The sequence below is a fragment of the Lissotriton vulgaris genome, chromosome 2_1 (genome assembly GCF_964263255.1).
Source record: "Lissotriton vulgaris chromosome 2_1, aLisVul1.2, whole genome shotgun sequence".
Classification (NCBI taxonomy): Eukaryota; Metazoa; Chordata; class Amphibia; order Caudata; family Salamandridae; genus Lissotriton; species Lissotriton vulgaris.
In genome coordinates this window covers 2,108,018,346-2,108,038,083 of record NC_141687.1, presented here as the reverse complement: position 1 = coordinate 2,108,038,083, position 19,738 = coordinate 2,108,018,346, and the positions used below count along the sequence as shown (strand labels likewise).

The 19,738-nt window shown below is 49.0% G+C and overlaps 1 protein-coding gene across 11 annotated transcripts in view; it reads right to left on the bottom strand.

Moving 5' to 3' along the window:
* Positions 1-19,738, bottom strand: part of TCF12 (transcription factor 12) — an 864,399-nt gene that overhangs the window by 345,439 nt on the left and 499,222 nt on the right. For all 11 annotated transcript variants that reach the window (XM_086958370.1, XM_086958363.1, XM_086958368.1 and 8 more), the window contains exon 7: positions 26-161. In XM_086958370.1, coding sequence (XP_086814496.1) covers positions 26-161 — 136 coding nt within the window. The remainder of the gene's footprint in view (positions 1-25; positions 162-19,738) is intronic.

Sequence of the window (19,738 nt, the reverse complement as noted above, 5' to 3'; positions counted from 1 at the left end):
TCGTAGAAATGCATGCACTACTAACCAGGAGCTGCTGTGTCAAGTATAGGCCGCCTTCGTGGATTTGTAGCTGAAAATGGAAAGTATAGTGTTCCAGGTTTCCCGGGAGATGTCAATGGGCCTGGACTTGTAATTCCTATGTCTGGTCGGACAAGAGCTGGCTGCAAAAGAATAACAAAAAAACAATTCAGAATTCTTATTTCACATATAGCAGAGTTGAACCAACAATTTCACAGCTTTCAATGAGCCAACCAAAAAATACCATCATCTTAATCTGCCCACGAAGTATACATTTAGAAAAGCATTTCGGGAACAAAAGATCAGTAAAAACTTTTAGAGAAAAAGATTATAAACAATTATCCAGAAATCTTTTTCTACAATGAAATAGATTTCGGATTTAGGATAAACTAGAAGATTAACATAAGTAGTTGACAATTTACCTGGATCGGTAAACTCTGTCCCACAAAGTTCCCTTATTGAATTATTAACATTTGAACGAATTCTCTCAACTGGCAACGTCTTAAAGCCCGATGAAAAAATAATGTCACCAAACTAGAGCTATTCAGTACATATGCCCATTGATTCCAATATGAATCCCTGGTTATATTTCTGATCAGGTTGCTGTAGCACCGATACTAGGGTGGCTGAGAATCTGGGCACAGCAAGCTCCGAATTTAAATCAATTAATTATCCAGGATTGTTTGACCTTAGATAAGGCCTTGGCTATACCATGGATCCGTTATATCAAAACTCAAATGGACATTATGGGTAGCCCGGATTTATTTACTAGCCCTAGGGCCTTAAGTAAAATCGCAATAAAGTCAGTAAAATCTCAATTTATAAATAGGTTGAAGGCCCAAAGGGAAGAAGAGGAATTAGTAAAACCATTGGTTAGAAACTTTGTCATGTTAAGCACGGGGAGAGAGATTCAGCCGTACTTAACATTTATAAGCAAGCCTTTCCATCTGTTTGTTTTGTTAAGGTTTAACCACAATATGCTACCGTGGTTGTTCTCTTTCCCCAGGGGGTTTGTTAAAAGTGGGACTTTGGGCCCGTGCCCATGTAATAATAAATCGGAGCAAAAGTCCTTCACATGATCTTTTTCTGCAAATTCTAGGAACTGCAGCGAAAGAAATGTATCATGCCACTGCTGAGAAGTCGTAATTTTGTTCAGGTGAGACCAGCCCTGGTCTATTTACAAATGCTTGGGTCTGCTGTGGTATGTTTTGGGGTGGCAAGCTACATTATAGGGGCTGTGAGATGTCGTAAGAAAATATTGCTACCCTAATCACCCTTTTCTGCCCTGTCTGTTTTACTCTGGAACATAGTAGAAAGTTTTTATTAGTGACGATTAATATATGAGTTTTGGAATTTTATATAATTAAACTGGGTGACAAACTTTTTAACTTGTATATGTGTTTCATAAGTTGTAAAGCACTTTTTTAAATTGGAATATATTTAGTTGTGTTAATCGTAATATCGAAATTCAATTAACCATGAAATGAAATATTGTATGTACTTTGATGGTTTTAAAATGTTTAACCGAATAAAGCAAATTTTGAATTTGACTTTGAATCCCCATCTCACAAAGTCTATTCCTGCCATAACATAGTACAATTTTTGTGAAATGGTAAACTAAGATTTCAAAGTAGTTTGAGTTTCTCTGTGATTGTTGACCCTTTGAAGAGGTCAACAATTGTTTTTTTACATTTCAGAAATGGAAGGAAACCACCATCTACTAAGTGTTTTGTGCATCCTATGTATTCCCCACACTGTCGTCTTCAATGCTAGTTTCCCTGAACTGCTCCCTGCTAATAAGGAGCGCGAAATGCAGCACAGGAAGCTGTAACGTGGGCTGAAGAGCAATGGGGCTAGCTAAATAAAGAACTTTTTAAAGCGCAGAGGATCGGGACAATGAGGAAGCTTGTAGTTGATAGAATTCACTTTTTGATGCTCTAATTACCCTATGATGATGTGCGAGTTAGCATCATATGACTAACTAATGAATTTCGTATATGCATCTATGCTGAATTACTATTCTTGCTCTCGTATATTCTAATGTACGTGTGATCATATTAGTTTCTTAGCTTAGCCTGTGTGCCACCATTTTGTGTAACGCTCTGTGTCTGCGGGCCCTGCTCGCTCATATGCCCCTCCCGCAGGAATATAGAAATGTACCAAGACAGCAGTTTTCGTTTCTCAGTTTGCAGTGGCCGAAACTAACAAGTCTCGTTATCAGTAATGTTCTCATGCCCAGAGACGCCGAAGCCTAGCTCCATGGCCTTGAGTAGAGATAATAATGTATCCCTTGCAGGTGCAGATGCCTGCTGTATGAGAGCATTGTCCACTGGTCTGAGGCTCGGTGATTTTCCACAAGGGGCGTACCCCTCGTTACTGTATTGCATTATAATGTATTGCTGTGGTGCAGAGAGTCAGTCCTCTCGTTCGCACTCCTAGGAGTGAGGTCGGACAGGGCCCTCTCATATGAGTGTTGTTTGGCCTAATAAAGACTTTTGTTTATTCTTCTCCACTGTCCGGCTGACTTCCTATATGGTAACTATAGGTGAGTGCGGTAAGTCACTCGGGTGGATTTGAGCCACGCTTATCAGATGGCGCCCGAATAGGGACCCCGCGATAAGGATCTTTCTCACCCGTAAGTGGGTAGCAGAAGACCGGGGACCCGCTGGTCGGCACGGTGGGCCCGGGTACCCATCTGATGCCGAGCTTGGTTCTCGCAGCGCTGCCCCACCCTGCTGATCGGGAGAGGTCCCGGTTCGGATCTTACGCCGGGGTCCAGAAGGCGGAACTTGAAGCTGACCGTGTTGGTCCTGACAGCCGGAGGTGGAGAACGGTAGAGGTCGGTGCCGCCTACGGAAGGTGAGTGGTCCACCTGCGATTGTTGCAAGAACTGGAGTGTTCTGGGAGACTAGAGTGTCTCCAATGGTTTGAGGAGCCGGTGTGCTCCTGGGGCTAGTGTGCTCCGGGGAACTCAGAGTACGAGTTGGTGCTCTGACAGACTTGACGAGGTTGGGGATGCATTTAGAGGTAATTGTTTGTAGTGATCCGACCGGATGATACTGTGGTGAAGGCGTGGCTCATTGTGGGCAGACTCCGGTACTTACCCTGAACTCCTAGTGTGGTGGTTCAGTGGAGGCGAGATCTGGGTCTCCCGCGGTAAAGTGTTTAGTGATCCATAGTGCCGCACGGGTGGCGGATCTGTTCCCCGTCCTCGGAACAGTTAGTGTACTGTTCGGTCTGCGGTAGAGTCCAGGTTCCCCAGGACTTGGTCGACGGGCCTTGTCCCATTTGGTAACACGTGTTTGGAGGTATTGTATATGTGTGTGTGTGCTTTTCTAATGTCTGTTTATATGTGCGTATGAGCGAACTCGAGTTTTGTGATTCAAGGTGACGAAGTTTGTGGAGAAGTGCTATTTTTTCCATCAAAGTAAAGATGCCGTGTTTTAGTAAGATACGATGTTTTGGATGCTGTTGTCGACCCTCAGATACTAGACTGGCCGAGAGCCAACCTGCTCCCCCTGAAGGGACGCCGAGCTTTGATATGTATGTCAAACATGGACTGGTCCCGATCTTGTTTGGTACTTTGTGGCACCGGTACACTGCTGATAATGTGGATTTACAATGGCCTTTGACAGGTTCTTTTGATGAAGCTAAGCTGGACTACTTGCAAGACAAACTGTTTGCTAGGCGTAGTCGTCAGAGTATGTTCGACTCTTTGCGAGTGTGGCAGAAAGAGGCCAGGAAACGCAAGCTGCGAGATGAGAAAGAAGAATATAAAAGGTCCACCCAGAGTATGGCACAGAAGGCGAGAGAGCAGGTTGGAAATGAGAATGCGCTACGCATGGAGCGCTCAGATAGACTTTGCAGGTTGAAAGAAAATAAAAGTTATGTGGTGCGAGAGGACGACCCGGATGAGATGGAAGACATTTTGAATACCCGACCCCCTCCCCCTTATGCCCCACAGCCCTTGTACCCCTCCTTGCCAATTCCAGTCCCCGCTAGTGGAGTTCCGGGTCCCTCAGCCAGTGCCCCCCAACTATCCTCGCCCTCGACACCCCTCGTTTCTCTACTCCAGACCACTTCACCTGCACCCTCCCAATTTTCTTTGGCACTTCCTAGTGTTTCAGCTAGTACCACCCCCAGTCAGGAGATGCTAACGCCGAGTCGAGGCGCAGGTAGTGGATTACTCTCGCAGGTACGGAAGTTGCTTACGCGCTCTACGGTTGGCCTAGATGAAAAGAGTATGGTGGCCAATCAGGCATGTCAATGGGCCAGGAATAATATTTATTCGTTTGAAGATATTTGGTCCACTATGAAAGATTTTGAGCCTTTGATGCAGCAGCATGCTTTGTGGCACATGTCCAACGTATTGATACCGCTTTGGGAGCAGGGGTATGGAGGTGTGGCTCCAGCGGTTTTACGGGATATTCAGGCTGGAGCATATAGAACGAACACAGGGGTGAAGGAAGTGATGAGTAGTTTACGTGCACTATTACAATACAGGAATGAATTACCCTCTGCTGGCACACCCCATTTCCCAGGTCTCCACCCAATGCGCGAGGTGCACCCTATTTTTCACCCCGAGGTCCCCGAGCTGCTAGACCCAGTAACGAAGGCTGTCACTCGAAACAGGATAGATGCACATTTCGAGGAGCAATGGGTGTATACGCCATGGAAGAGAAGTGAGGTATTATCATTAAAGGCCCAGCTACCGGATTCTAGAAAAAACCCGACTGCCTATTACAAAGAACTTACAGAAGCGGCGTCTTCCACTGTGATGACGTTGGCTGATGTTGAATTGTTTTTCGGGCTTTTGGTCCCGGTTGATGTGTGGCGGCAAGTGAAAGGTACTGACCACGTGGAAGAATTAGGGGGCACGTGGCAGGAGTTGCAGGATTGGGACAAGGAGCGTAAGCCAGGGGAGAAGCCGAAGGCTGAGATATTAGCTTTGCCAGGGCGCATTATAAAGTATATGCATTCTCTCATTCCCCCGAAAAAGGTAGATTGGGATAAGTTAACGGCTTGCAAGCAGAAGAAGGATGAGGCGGTCTCTGATTTCTTTACGAGGTTTGAGGAAACGTTCATGGATTTTAGTGGGCAGGATGTGTCACAGGATGGAGGGTTACGGCTCTTTGTTAACAGGTTTGTCACAAATTTATTGCCTGAAATATCAGCTAGACTGCAAGCGTCGGAGAGCACGTGGACAACGTCCTCTCCTTCGGGAATACTCAGTATGGCGCAATATTACGAGCACAGGGAAAATGAGAACAAGGACAAGCAGGAAAAGAAGGCTAAGGATTTAAAGACAAGGGTTTTGTTGCAGCAAGTGGCAAGAGGCAGAGGGAGAGGTGCGGCGCCGAGTCGCGGAGGCGGTTTTGGGAGAGGTGAGAGTAGGGAAAGGCTGGGACCGAACCAGTGCGCCAAGTGTAAGCAGGAAGGGCATTGGTGGCGAGATTGCCCACTGCTCCAGTCAGGTGCCGGTCCAGGAAGAGGACGAGGAAGTGGTGATTTTGGGAGACAGGCTGCGCGATCAGAAGGAGGCGGGAGACCGGGAGGCAATTACTTTGACAACGGGGCAGATAGACAACAGTCGCAGAGGAGCGGGGGTCAGTACTACAACGATGATTACTCGGTGGACGATTTGACAGGGTTCTCCCACAACTAGGACAGCGTAGGACAGAGCATGGGACCAGTACTTATGGAAGTTGATCAGAGGGGACCTTATGTCGAAGCTGACTTAATGGGGTCTCAACAGAAATTTCTAGTGGATACGGGTGCAATGAAAAGTTCAGTGGCTCGTTCTCGGGTCCCAGGGGCGGCTCTGTCTGGCAAGAATAACATCTCCGTGGGTTTCGCAGGAACTCCGGTGATTAGCCCCATCTCTAAACCTCTCACGTTGACGATTGGCCCTTTTACTGTTGATTCACCGTTTCTATTGACATCCAATTGTGGGGAAAATTTGTTGGGCCTAGATTTATTAAAAAGGTTACACGCCACTATCTATTGCTCTCCAGACGGTGTGTACCTTACTTTGGGCCCGAATGTTGCTCGCCCATTGCAGTGTTTTTCGAAGGATGAGTCATTGCCACCTGAATTCCAAGGCATACCAGACAGCTTGTGGGCTGTCAATGATACGGATGTAAGTAAAATGGACATTGCTCCGGTGACAATAAGAGTGAAGGTGGGAGCGAAATTGCCCCGAGTTCCACAGTACAGGATTCCTAGGGAGGGGGAGAAGGCCCTGTTACAAATAATACAAGATTTAATACGGTCTGGTGTAGTGGAAGAGACTGATTCAAACATATGCAACAGCCCTATTTTACCTATCCTTAAAAGACGGTCACCTGAAGCTACTGATAATACTCCTGATGTTTATAGATTTGTGATTGATTTGCGACATGTAAATAGGGTAGTAGAGCCACAGTACCCGGTGGTCTCGGACATTACAACAATATTGACGATGATACCCCCTTCGGCTAAATATTTCTCTGTCCTAGATTTGAAAAATGCTTTCTTCAGTATCCCAGTACATGAGGAAAGCCGTTATCTATTCGGATTCTCATTGGCTGGCCGAAGTTTCCGCTTCAAGAGAATTCCTCAGGGGTACACTGAGAGTCCGAGCATATACAGTCAGGCTCTAAAGGCGCAATTGGATGAACTGGAACTTCCACCTGGCAACGTCATGTTGCAATATGTGGATGATATCCTAATAGCATCGGACGACGAGCAGGGTTGTCGGGATGCTACCGTGAAATTGTTGCACCATCTGGCAAACAGGGGGCATAAAGTGTCCCTTCCAAAATTTCAATACTGTCGAACGGAGGTCACCTATCTCGGTCACCTCCTTTCGAAAGTGGGGAGGAGATTGACGCCAGAGCGCATAAAGGCGATCACTAACATGCAGGTCCCTAACACGCAGCGAGAGGTGCGCGCGTTCTTGGGCATAACATCGTATTGTCGTCAGTGGATACCTAACTATGCGTTACTAACAAAACCCCTATTGTATCTGACTACCAAAGAAGTGCGCGAGCCCCTACCCTGGACCCCTGCATGTCAGGAAGCGTTTGAGTCACTAAAAACGTCTTTGTGTTCTGCGCCAGTTCTTGGAACACCTGATTACCAGAAGCCTTTTGTTCTTTACGTACACGAGGCGGAAGGTTGCGCGTTGTCTGTCTTAACTCAGTGTTTTGGGGGGAAGCAGAGACCATGCGCGTATTTTTCCGCCATGCTCGATAACGTGGCAAGAGCGCTGCCGAGCTGTTTGAGAGCCACAGCGGCTGCTGCGGTCTCCATAAGACAATCGGCAGGGCTCGTGCTGGGGTCAGACCTCACAGTAATGGTACCGCATGCTGTGGACATTTTGTTGAACAGGACACAGACGCAGCATTTAACTAGTGCTCGTCTGACGGGTTACGAGATGACTCTTTTTGCACCCCATGTAACGATTAAAAGGTGTGCTACATTGAACCCCGCCACCTTGTTACCTATCCCTACAGACACAGATACAAAAGACGATGACATACATGACTGTCTGTACAGGACTGAAGAGGAGACAAAGGGGAGGGTGGATCTGACAGACAGGCCCTTGGACGAACCAGATGGGGAGTTGTATGTGGATGTGTCATGTTTTAAATTACCAGATGGTACATCGACAGCAGCATATGCAATAACAACACTACAGACGGTGGTGGAGACTTCTAGAATACCTTACAATTCTGCCCAGGCTGCCGAGATTATTGCTTTAATGAGAGCATGTGAGTTGAGTGAGGGGCTGGATGTGAACATTTACACTGATAGCCAATACGCCTTTGGCGTGGCTCATAATTATGGGCGACTTTGGGCAGAACGGGGATTTCGGACTTCTCACGGACAGCGCATACAGCATGGTCCACTGATATTACGTCTGCTAACGGCACTGACACTACCTAAAAGACTGGCTGTGATAAAATGTAGCGCACACAAGACGGTAGTGGATGATGTGGGAAGAGGCAATGCTTTTGCCGATGAGACAGCAAAGGAAACTGCTAGAGAAAAATTACCACGGATGTTTGTGGCAGGGCCAGCTAGATGGGTCCCAGATGTCCATATGTTTGCAGACACTGTACAGAGTGTCAAGAACATACAAGGAAAAGCGACAGACGAGGAATTGAGAGCATGGAAGGATGGGCAGGGACGACTGGATGCGGATGAATGTTGGACAGACACGACAGACAAGAGACGATGGTTGCTACCGAATGCGTATGTTCTTCCAGTAGTGACGATGGCGCATGGCCCTGCCCATGTGAGTGCCAAGGGTATCTGCAAGCTGTTAGACCCGGTGTGGAGTAATAAAAATATCTCTAAAATGGCCACCAATTTGGTTCGTCAGTGTATGGTGTGTTTGAGACACAATCCTGGAAAGGGTACTCCTGTCCCAACTGGAAATTTTGCACCCCCCTCTTTCCCTTTCGAGGTGATCCAGATGGATTACATCGAAATGGAAAGGGTCAATAACTTGAAGTACGTCCTTGTAGTCGTATGTGCCTTTAGTAGGTGGGTGGAGGCTTTCCCAACTAAGGATTGTACAGCCATTTCTACTGCTAAAATGTTGATAAAAGAGTATTTCTCCCGCTTCGGATTACCTAGGGTGATCTGGAGTGATAATGGTACGTCCTTTAATGCTGAATTAGTGAAACAAATATGCAAAGGTTTGCATATTTCCCAGAAGTTCCACTCAGCCTTGCATCCTCAGGCGGCAGGACTGGTGGAACGGTTCAACGGCACGCTCAAGCTAAAGATGGCCAAAATATGTGAGAGTACAGGTCTCCGTTGGCCAGACGCACTTCCCTTAGCTTTGCTTTCAACGAGAGTCACTGTAAATGCAAAAATGGGCGTCTCCCCGCACGAGGTGGTATTTGGCCGCCCGGCCAATATCTGGGGAGTGCCCCGACCTAAATGTTTCTCCGAAGTTCCTTACCCTCTGTTGACAGATTATCTGTATGCTTTGACTAAAGATCTTCGTTCTATTCATCAGCAGGTAGCAGACACTCTGAAGCCGTTGCCGGAGGGGCCTGGACACACCATCCACCCAGGGGATTGGGTCGTGGTGCGACGATACCAGCGGAAGTCTTGTCTGGAACCAAGGTGGTCAGAGCCGCGCCAGGTGCTCCTCACCACGCGCACGGCGCTTCGGATCGACGGCAGGAAGGCGTGGACTCATGCCTCCCATGTAAAGAGAGTCCCGCTCCCGTTGCCCTATGATAAATGGGTACAGGATGGCATCGCTGACCAAGAGCATGAAAGAATACCGAGGTATGCTCCTTTCTCGGATGCTTCACTGATTGGAGAAGAGCGTAGCGGAATTGACAATTCGGTGAGCTCTGCAACTCCCCTTGCTACTAGTGAAGAGATATCGGAAAGTCCAGCGTCTGCCACAGACTCACCTGTTTTGTTCACTGATCCCGAAGTGCTAGGGAGCACTCGCTACAATTTGCGGCCCCGGAGAAAATAAGTAAAAATGCTGAAATATGATGGACTAAACACTGGAAGAAGGGCTTAGTGGACTTTTTGAATAAGAAGATTTAGTGGTAGGGATGGACTTGTAAGAGCCCTGGTGTTTAGCCGAAGATTGTGTTCTATGAGACTATAGAGTGGTGCGGGGTCCGAATTAAGTGCTTCCCTTGTTTCCAAATTGTTGAACATCATCGTTGGATTAGGTATGGACGGTAAAAGCCTGCCTGTGAGGCTATGAAGGACACAGGGAGAAGATCCCTTTTTTAAGGGTTGAAGAACCCCTCTGGCCGGTTGAGGATTGTCTGGGACTATTTTTCTAGTAGTAGTGTGATTTTATTTTTTTGAAAAGACTATTCAGAATGTACCCCTTTGGGCGTCCCATTCCTGATGAGGAGCAGCCCTTTGCGGCTCCTCCAAGACCTGTGCCTGATTCCCCTTGGCTGGCCCTTCCCCGAAGAGGAAAGATAGTGGTCATCATCATTGTTTTGATTGCTTTTATAGTGACCCTGGGAATACTATTTTTCCTGGATAAAGCTTACCCTGTTCATACGTTTGCACCCACACCCACTGCTGTTCCAGAACACAATATGATTACTGTTGATTACGGTGAGAGAATGCTGCGTAAAGGTTACAAAGATAATGTTTTTATTAAGACTTTGCACCATGCACACGCCACTACCAACATGACAGATTGCTGGGTTTGTGGGCTTTTACCTTCTGCTGCCTATAAGAAAGACAGATTCCTTGCTCTCCCTTTGACGCCAGTGAATAGTTGTGTGGGGTGGTATACTCTTATAGGTCTTGTTAAATACTTCCAGCAGCCCGATTCCCTGACTCCTCGACTGCAGAATAGGGGGTGGACAATGACAATGCGAGTACGCCCTCTGCCTCCATCTTCCCTTGGACGAATATATACTGATGGACGTTTTGACCAGACTTTTATAGAGACATGTGAGAAAAGGCTGGGTCGATTCTTGACGCCAAATGATACTGACAGACTTAGAGATAGTTTCCTGAAATTGAATGCCACTCTGTCCTACAGACACCCCCCCAAGAGTAACGACAGTTCTAAGTCTCTGATACCCCTGGCGGTGGTGGGTCCTTCTCCATTTTTCTGTATACAGGGAAGGGGCCCCATCAAAGTTGGTAATAGCTCTTGTAATGTGACTGCTTCAATACGTTTGGCTCTTAGCCCCTCTTTGATTGCCCCACCCAGTGTCTATTTCGTCTGCGGTGATAATCTATACTTATGGTTGCCCGAGGGTTGGGGTGGGGTATGCTACCTAGCTTACATGATTCCTCCTGTGTATGTGGCTCCCTCTGATTACCACAAAACTCATCGTCGATTCCCTAGTCCTCAGGTGCAGCCGCAAGAGCAGCGTAAAAGGAGGGAACTTCAGGTAGATGACGTTGATCAGACGGATACCTCGTACCAACAATGGACTGATTTTTCTAAGGGTTTGCTACCTTTCTGGGGTCCGATATTTAACAGCAGAGCTATTAGACGACTGTCTAGGGTAATGGAAAAAGTGGTTCTCACAGAAGCTGACATTACGACAAATATATCTGTTGAGATTCAGGCTATGAGATTATTCACGATACAGAACAGGATGGTGCTTGACGTCATACTAGCTGATAGGGGCGGGGCCTGTCGCGTCATCGGGACATCTTGCTGTGTCTATATACCTGACTCAGCTCCGACTGTTAACTTGGCAGTACAAAAATTACATAGATTAGCGACTGAACTACATCAGGATAATGGAACATGGTCCCTACAAGGGTGGCTCTGGGGTGCCTTCTCTTCCTGGGGTTGGAAAATATTGATGGGTTTGGTTGGTGTGGTGAGTGTTATTCTAACTTGCTGCCTTTGCATATACTGCCTCCCTCCATGTTGTTCAATGTGTGCTGCAAATATACGTCCGAAAAGGAAGTTACCTGGTCAATATACCACTTCTATGATTACTGAAATTCCTGCTGATGCAAGTTGGTTGATGTTCATTGCAGAAGATGTTCTAGATTAAAGAAATATAGTCCTGCCCCTAGAATGGATGTCGGCACTACCTTTTGCAAATAAATGAGGCTATAGTTAGCCAATGATGCTAAAAGGAGGGTCTGATAGAATTCACTTTTCGATGCTCTAATTACCCTATGATGATGTGCGAGTTAGCATCATATGACTAACTAATGAATTTCGTATATGCATCTATGCTGAATTACTATTCTTGCTCTCGTATATTCTAATGTACGTGTGATCATATTAGTTTCTTAGCTTAGCCTGTGTGCCACCATTTTGTGTAACGCTCTGTGTCTGCGGGCCCTGCTCGCTCATATGCCCCTCCCGCAGGAATATAGAAATGTACCAAGACAGCAGTTTTCGTTTCTCAGTTTGCAGTGGCCGAAACTAACAAGTCTCGTTATCAGTAATGTTCTCATGCCCAGAGACGCCGAAGCCTAGCTCCATGGCCTTGAGTAGAGATAATAATGTATCCCTTGCAGGTGCAGATGCCTGCTGTATGAGAGCATTGTCCACTGGTCTGAGGCTCGGTGATTTTCCACAAGGGGCGTACCCCTCGTTACTGTATTGCATTATAATGTATTGCTGTGGTGCAGAGAGTCAGTCCTCTCGTTCGCACTCCTGGGAGTGAGGTCGGACAGGGCCCTCTCATATGAGTGTTGTTTGGCCTAATAAAGACTTTTGTTTATTCTTCTCCACTGTCCGGCTGACTTCCTATATGGTAACTATAGGTGAGTGCGGTAAGTCACTCGGGTGGATTTGAGCCACGCTTATCATAGTCGTTTGCAAAAAACATCTGCTAGGGCCTGTGAAATGGCCCCTGCTCATGCTCAGGCCAGCAGACTTAGGTCAAGCCTCATGTGAAAGTTTTCTCTGTTCTCGCCAGCTGGGGAAAGGACAAACCGGCATGGGCTGGGCAAGGGGGCACCAAAGTGAAGCCTGACTATCAAACCGCACACCCAGCAGTCCAGAAGGATTATTTTCTAATGCACCTGAGTTGGCTGCATACAAACACCAACATGTTAAGTTGTATCAGGAGACTGGCCCACCAGAGCAGGTGATGGGAGCACCTGCCAACTCGCAGACAGAGACTGAGCAGAACAAGAAGCCGAAGGAAACGCTGAAGTGGCTGGCGTAACGTGAAGAACAGAGTAAAGAGTTAACATCTAACAGAATGTAAAGAGGGGTTTGGGGAGCACAGCAGCAGAGTGATCTGGATATCCCGGCCCCAGGGTTGATCTAGAGAGCAGCAGCACTGACCTAAGCATGTTTAAGAGGAGAAACATTAAACATGTCAGTCTGACTTTTAAGCACACAAGCAGCACGCGAGGAAGCAGGGATGCTGCTTTCTTCTGGAATTCGTCCAGGTTACAAGGTGTTTTAGCCCACAGTGTCCATGGAAGCTCTACCTACCAACGTGGTTCTAGCTTATCTGCATACTCCGGTCTCGAAAAATCCAAAAAATGGTACTAGTCCTGCAGGACTAGTACCATAAAAAATGTCCTCGACCTAACTGCAGCCTACTTGACCTCCGTCTCTGAAACGGGAGCAAATGTGACAAGATAACAAGATAGGAACATGCTACTTACCAGTATGCATCTGTTCTTGGCATGAAGGGCTGCTGACATTCATATCTGTGCATAGATCGCCGCCTAGTGTTGGGTCCGGATGATTGCACATTGTTGTCCTGGAAGAGTCTTCGAAGTATCACGCGATAGGTGGCTCCTCCCCTGGACTACAGTGCGCATGGGCATCCTCTCCATCCCCAGATTGTTTTTCGCCATTGTGGCAGAGATGGAGCGTAATACTTAAAGTGATGACCATGCCTGAAAATGCTTCTGAGAGCTGCAGCTGCGACAGGCACCGGGGAGGAGGGCGGGCGATATGAATGTCAGCAGCCCTTCATGCCAAGAACAGATGCATACTGGTAAGTAGCATATTCCGTTTGAGGCATGAGGGCTGCTGAATTCATATCTGTGCATAGAATAAATAGCAGTTTCCTCCTCACTTGCGGGTGCCCGTGCCAGCTGCAGCAGTCTGAAAGAGAGTCCTGAGAACAGCCTGACCTACAGAAGCTTGCTGTTTGGAGTGTACATCTACGCAGTAGTGTTTGGTGAATGTATGTATAGTGGTCCATGTGGCTGCTCTACATATGTCCTCTAGAGGAATATTACCCAGGAAAGCCATGGAGGCCCCCAATTTGCGCTCTAGGGGGAACTGTTAGTGTGCGTTTAGCTTTTTGATAACATATCTGGATACATTTAACAATCCACCTGGCTATACCTGATTTGGAGATAGGGTTGCCTTTATGTTGTGGAGAGAATGCAACGAACAGCTGTTTAGTTTTTTGGAAAGTCTTTTGTCCTGTCGATGTAGTACAGGAGAGCTCTTTTGACATCCAAGGTGTGCCGTGCTCTGTCTGCCACCGAATCTGGGTTAGGAAAGAAAACGGGCAGTTCAATATTTTGGTTGATGTGGAACTGCGAAACCACTTTTGGCATGAATTTAGGGTTGGTGTGAAGCACCACTCTATTTGCATGGATTTGCAGGTAGGGTTCCTGAATTGTGAGAGCTTGCAGCTCACTGACCCTCCGCAGGGATGTAATAGCTATGAGGAAGGCCACCTTCCAGGTGAGGAACTGTATGTCACAGGAATGGAGTGGCTCAAAGGGTGGCCCCATGAGTCTGGTGAGAACGATATTTAAGTTCCAGACTGGTGAAGGGGGGTGTTTGGGAGGGATCACTCTTTTAAGGCCTTCCAAGAAGGCTTTAATGGCAGGTACCCGAAAAACGGAAAGGTGTTGCCTGTTTTGAAGGTAAGCGGCTATGGCTGCGAGATGGATCCTGATAGAACTGTACGCCAGGTTGCATTGGTACAGATGCAACAAGTAACATATGATGTTTTGCGTAGAGGCGTCCAACGGGTTAATGTTATTGTTGGAGCAGTAAATAACAAAACGCTTCCATTTGGCCGCATAGCAGGCCCTGGTAGTTGGTCGCCTTGCCTCCTTGATGATGTCCATACACTCTGGAGGCAAGTTCAGGTATCCAAACTATGACCTCAGGAGCCAAATCGCAAGGTTCAGCTGTTGTGGATCTGGGTGCTGAATGTCGCCATGGCTCTTCGTGAGGAGGCTGGGAGTGAGGTGCAGTCGCTGGTGAGGCACCACTGAAAGTTCCAGGAACGTGGTGTACCAAGCCTGCCGTGCCCACGTTGGAGTAACCAGGATGAGTGTCATGGAGTGCTGTTGAAGTTTGCGCGCCACCAGAGGTATGAGGGGGGCTGGCAGAAAAGCGTACGCAAATCTGCCTGACCAGTTCATCCATATTGCATTGCCCTAAGACTGCGGGTGTGGGAACCTGGCGGCGAAGTTAGGGCATTTTGCGTTCTCGCTTGTGGCGAACAGGTCGATGTCCGGATGACCCCACTGCTGGAAGTACGGATGGAGAACCGATGGGTGGATCTCCCACTCGTGCATTTGATGACTGTGCCTGCTGAGCAGGTCCGCCATCTGGTTGTCGACACCCGGGAGATGCTCCGCCATGAGGAAGATGTTCCTCTGAATGGCCCACTTCCACATGCTCTGGGCCAGGTGAGACAGCTGCGGGGAGTGCGTGCCTCCCTGCTTCTGGATGTAATACATGGCGGTCATGTTGTCCGTCCGGACTAGCACGACCATGTTGCACAGGTGCAACTTGAATGCCTTCAGTGCCAGGAAGATCGCCATGAGTTCCAACACATTGATATGCATCCTCTGCTGTTGCGCAGTCCATAGCCCCTGCACCGTGTAGTGGAGGACATGTGCCCCCCAACCCTGGAGAGATGCATCCGTCGTCAGTACTATCTGTGGTACAGGCTCCTGGAACTGTCGTCCCCTGCAAAGGTTTCGTGGGTTCCACCAATGCAGAGAGTTGTAAGCACGACCGGTCACCAACACTAGGTCTTTTAGATGGCCATGAGCCTGGTTCCACTGACGGGCTAAGCATTCCTGGAGGGGTCGCATGTGCAGCCTCGCGTGCGGGACTATGAATATGCAGGATGCCATCATGCCGATGAGTTGCATGAAAACCTGTGCCGGGAGGGAGTGCTGAGGGCGAAACCTCCGGATGAGCGCCTGCATGCCGTTGACCCTGGCTGCGGCCGGCTGCGCCGTGGCCGACTGGGTATTTATTGATGCCCCCAGGTACTGCTGGACCTGGACCGGTTGCAGGTGAGACTTTGCGTAGTTGAGAGAGAATCCTAGACTGTGAAGGAGGTGACTGGTTCACGACACGTCGTGGCCGCACTGTACGGCCGACCTTGCCTGGACGAGCCAGTCGTCCAGGTAGGGATACACGTGAACACCTTCCCTGCGCAAGTGCGCTGCCACAGTCGCTAAGCACTTGGTGAAAACCCTGGGAGCGGTAGTGACCCCGAATGGCAGGACTTTGAACTGGTAATGCTGATTGTTGACTGTGAACCTGAAATACTTCTTGTGGCTTGGGTGAATGGGAAGGTGGAAATACGCATCCTTGAGGTCCAGGGTGGCTAGGAAGTCGCCCTGACGGAGCAGTGGCAGGACTTGTTGTAAAGTTAGCATGTGAAAGTGCCCCGAGAGGATGTATTGGTTGAGGAGTCTGAGGTCTAGAATGGGCCGTAGGGACCCGTCCTTTTTTGGAATTAAGAAGTACAGGGAGTACACCCCTGCACCCCTTTCTTCGGCAGGCACCAGTTCTATGGCCCCTTTTTGCAGCATGGAGAGAACTTCTTGCTGCAATAAGTGCGAGTGCTCTGCGGACATAGGACGGCTTCTTGGGGGTATGTTGGGGGGGGTGGAGGTCAATTCTAGACAATAGCCGTAACGGATAAGTTGTCTCACCCACCTGTCTGTTGTGATGTTTTCCCAGAGTGGCAGGAACTGCTGGAGTCTCCCCCCGACAGGTGTTAGATGGTCGGGGGGCAGTGACAAGGAGTCACTGTTTGTTGGGAGTGGAGGACCTGGCGTTGTTATTGCCGCGGCCTCTCCCTTTGGCGCTGTTCCCCCGGTAACCACCTCTGGTGTTTTTAGTGTATGCAGATTGCGTGTTGCCTTTGGGATACTGGGAGTGCTGAAGAGCCTGCCCTCTGGTTGCTCCCCTGTTACCGGAGCGCCGAAAGGAACCGCTCCGAAACTGCTGTGACTGGAGAGCCCCCATGGACTTTGCCGTTTCAGTGTCTTTTTTCATTTTCTCGAGTGTGGTGTCCACATCGGGTCCAAACAGGAAGTCCGGATTAACCGGCTGATTAAGAAGAGTAGTCTGGATCTCGGGTTTAAACCCAGAGATGCGCAGCCATGCGTGGCGTCGCAGCATCACGCTAGTGTTGATAGCTCTCGCTGCAGTGTCCGCCGCGTCCAGTGCGCACTTGATGGACGCACTGGAGATTAGTTTACCCTCTTGTATAACCATTTCCGCAGCCTCTCTGTACATATCAGGCATGTGCTGCATCAATTGCTCCAGGGTGTCATAGTGCGCCCTGTCGTACCTAGCCAACAGGGCCTGTGTATTGGCTATTCTCCAAGTGTTAGCGGCCTGCGCCGCCACCCGCTTCCCCGATGCCTCAAAGATTTTGGACTCTTTGTCCGGAGGGGGAGCGTCACCCGTTGACTGAGAGTTAGCCCTTTTGCGTGCGTTAGCCACCACAAGGGAGTCCAAGGGGAGCTGTCCTTTGATGTAGGTGGGGTCCACTGGAGCAGGCCTGTATTTCTTGTCGATCCGTGGATTGATAACCCTGGCTTTTGTGGGCTCTTTGAAAATGGCTGTGGCATGTTTGAGGACCCCCTTAAGCATGGGCAGAGTCTTGGTGGAGCGTTCAGAAGTGGAGAAGGTGTCGAATAAGAAGTCCTCATCCACTGGCTCAGCATGCATTTCGACGTCATGATTGAGAGCAGCGCGCTCTATCAATGCATTGAATGTTGCAGTGTCCTCAGTCGGAGATTGTTTGACATTATAGGACTGAGAGTCCGGGGTGACCTGGGGGTCATCAGGGTCATCGCCTTGATCCGCTGCCCCTGACCACTGGTTGGAGACATCTTGATCAGTGTCTGTATTGTAAGTGAAGCTCATTTGGCTGCAGTCTGCAGTTAAGTCCTCCTCACTTTGTGTAGGAGAATGAACAGCATGGTGTGAGTAGTCCTGAAGATGTTCAACAAGAACCGGAGAGGTGGAGGAGACCATCTTCTTTTTCAGGGGAATTTTATAACCCTCCAAAGGGTGTTCAGGCGTGATCTTCCGCTTGTGGACGGTAAGCCTGCCCGACTCCGAGTCAATGAACAGTTTTGTTTGGTTGTCGTAAGAAGGTTCATGATAGACGACCTGTGCATGAGAGGACACCTTCACCACCTTGGAAGCCTCCTGAGACTTTGGACGCGCAGTGGGTGGAAGGCCAAATTTAAGTGGCGCCGATCCAGCCTGCTTGGAAGCGGAAGTGTCGGCTCCGTGCTTCTTCGACGCCTGTGTAGGCCGCTCGCTTGAGCGCGTCGAATCGACCTCAGTGCGCGGTGCGTCCCCAACTTTCCGCGTCGACGATAGTTTCGGGGTGACCTGCGCCGCGGCTTCGACCCTTTTCGCCAGCCCATGCTTCAGTCCCGAGAGGGGTGGCTGCAGACCTTTCCCGATAGGAAGTCCCTTGCCCTTCTCGCCATGTTTGATGGTGGACGCGGGCACCGGCGCCGAGGCCTTCGAGGCGACGGTCTTGGTGTTAGGGCCCTGCTTTGGAATCCCGGTGCCGACGGGCATCTTCGGCGCCGAAGGATCTACGACGACCTTCGAGGCGGGCGTCGACGTCGAACCGACCACCATCTTGAGCAGTTTCGGTTTCGATTTCTCCTTCGACTGTTTCGGTTTCGATTGCACGGAATCGACCGATGGCTCCTTTGAAAGGGTCTTAGCCTGGCTATGTAGCGGGGCTGTAGACCGAAAGGATGGATCTTGGCTAAGGCCTTTCGGCGATGCCTCGACCGGAGCCGGAGCGGGCTGAATGTCAATGATAGGTCCCGGAGCAGTGGGCGGACTCGGTTCACCACTGGAGTCGTCATCAACGGCCGCAAGGGCCTGTTCGTCGTCCCCTACCTCGACGACATCCTGGTCGTGGCCGAACTCCTCGTATGGCTCGTCCATATCAAAAGTTGAGTCATGTTCCGACGCCGGTTCCGACGTTTCTTCGGGAACGTCGTCCTCCGCCTCTTCCTCATCTTGGAAGAGTTCCTCGTCCCCGGCATCGAAGATGTTCGCAGGTGCCGGAGCCGACTGTTGGGCCGACTGCCTCGCAGCGCGCCGAAGTTTGATGTTTTTTTTAGAACGGAACTTTGAGCATGCGAAACACTTTGACTCGTCGTGGTCGGGGGACAAGCAGGTGTTGCACACGGGGTGCACATCTAAGTTCGAATATTTGGAATTGCACACAGGACACCGCTTAAACGGGGTCCGTTCCATCGGCGATGTAGTCTGGGCCTGAGTCGTCGAGAGTCTTTATTCGACGCCGATCGAAGAACCGAAAGGGCCAGGCACCGAACGAAACAATACCGACGCTAAGAAAGGCCTTTTGGCCTTAGGAACAGAAGAGTACAAGTTAATTAACTGGAGTAAGAGATTAGACATCCGAACCCAATGGCGGAAAAAAACAATCTGGGGATGGAGAGGATGCCCATGCGCACTGTAGTCCAGGGGAGGAGCCACCTATCTCGTGATACTTCGAAGACTCTTCCAGGACAACAATGTGCAATCATCCGGACCCAACACTAGGCGGCGATCTATGCACAGATATGAATTCAGCAGCCCTCATGCCTCGAACACAAGATTTAAAGGCATCTTTATTGCTCATTAACTTTGTGAGCAATAAAAATGCCTTTAAATCTTATTATCTCGTCACATTTGCTCCGTTTTCACATACAGAGAACATTAGTTGGTTTGTTTTCCTACTCACCATAAAGGGAGAGTAGGACCTAAAAACAGCTTGATCTTGTTAAATTTAGCTCGACTATGCGAGTGGTCGAGTGGAATTTTCGAGCCCTGATACTGGTCTATTGCTTTATCTGTGAAGAGAGTCAGACTGTTGTTACACTGTTTTCCAGGAGAAGAAAGGGGACTGTGGATTTTCAGTATTAACTGTGGTGAGAGATAGGCCTGGGGAAAGGTTTGACAAGGCGATCCGACAGCGTTCCAGATTTATTCACAACAGCAATAGGTCCTATGTGG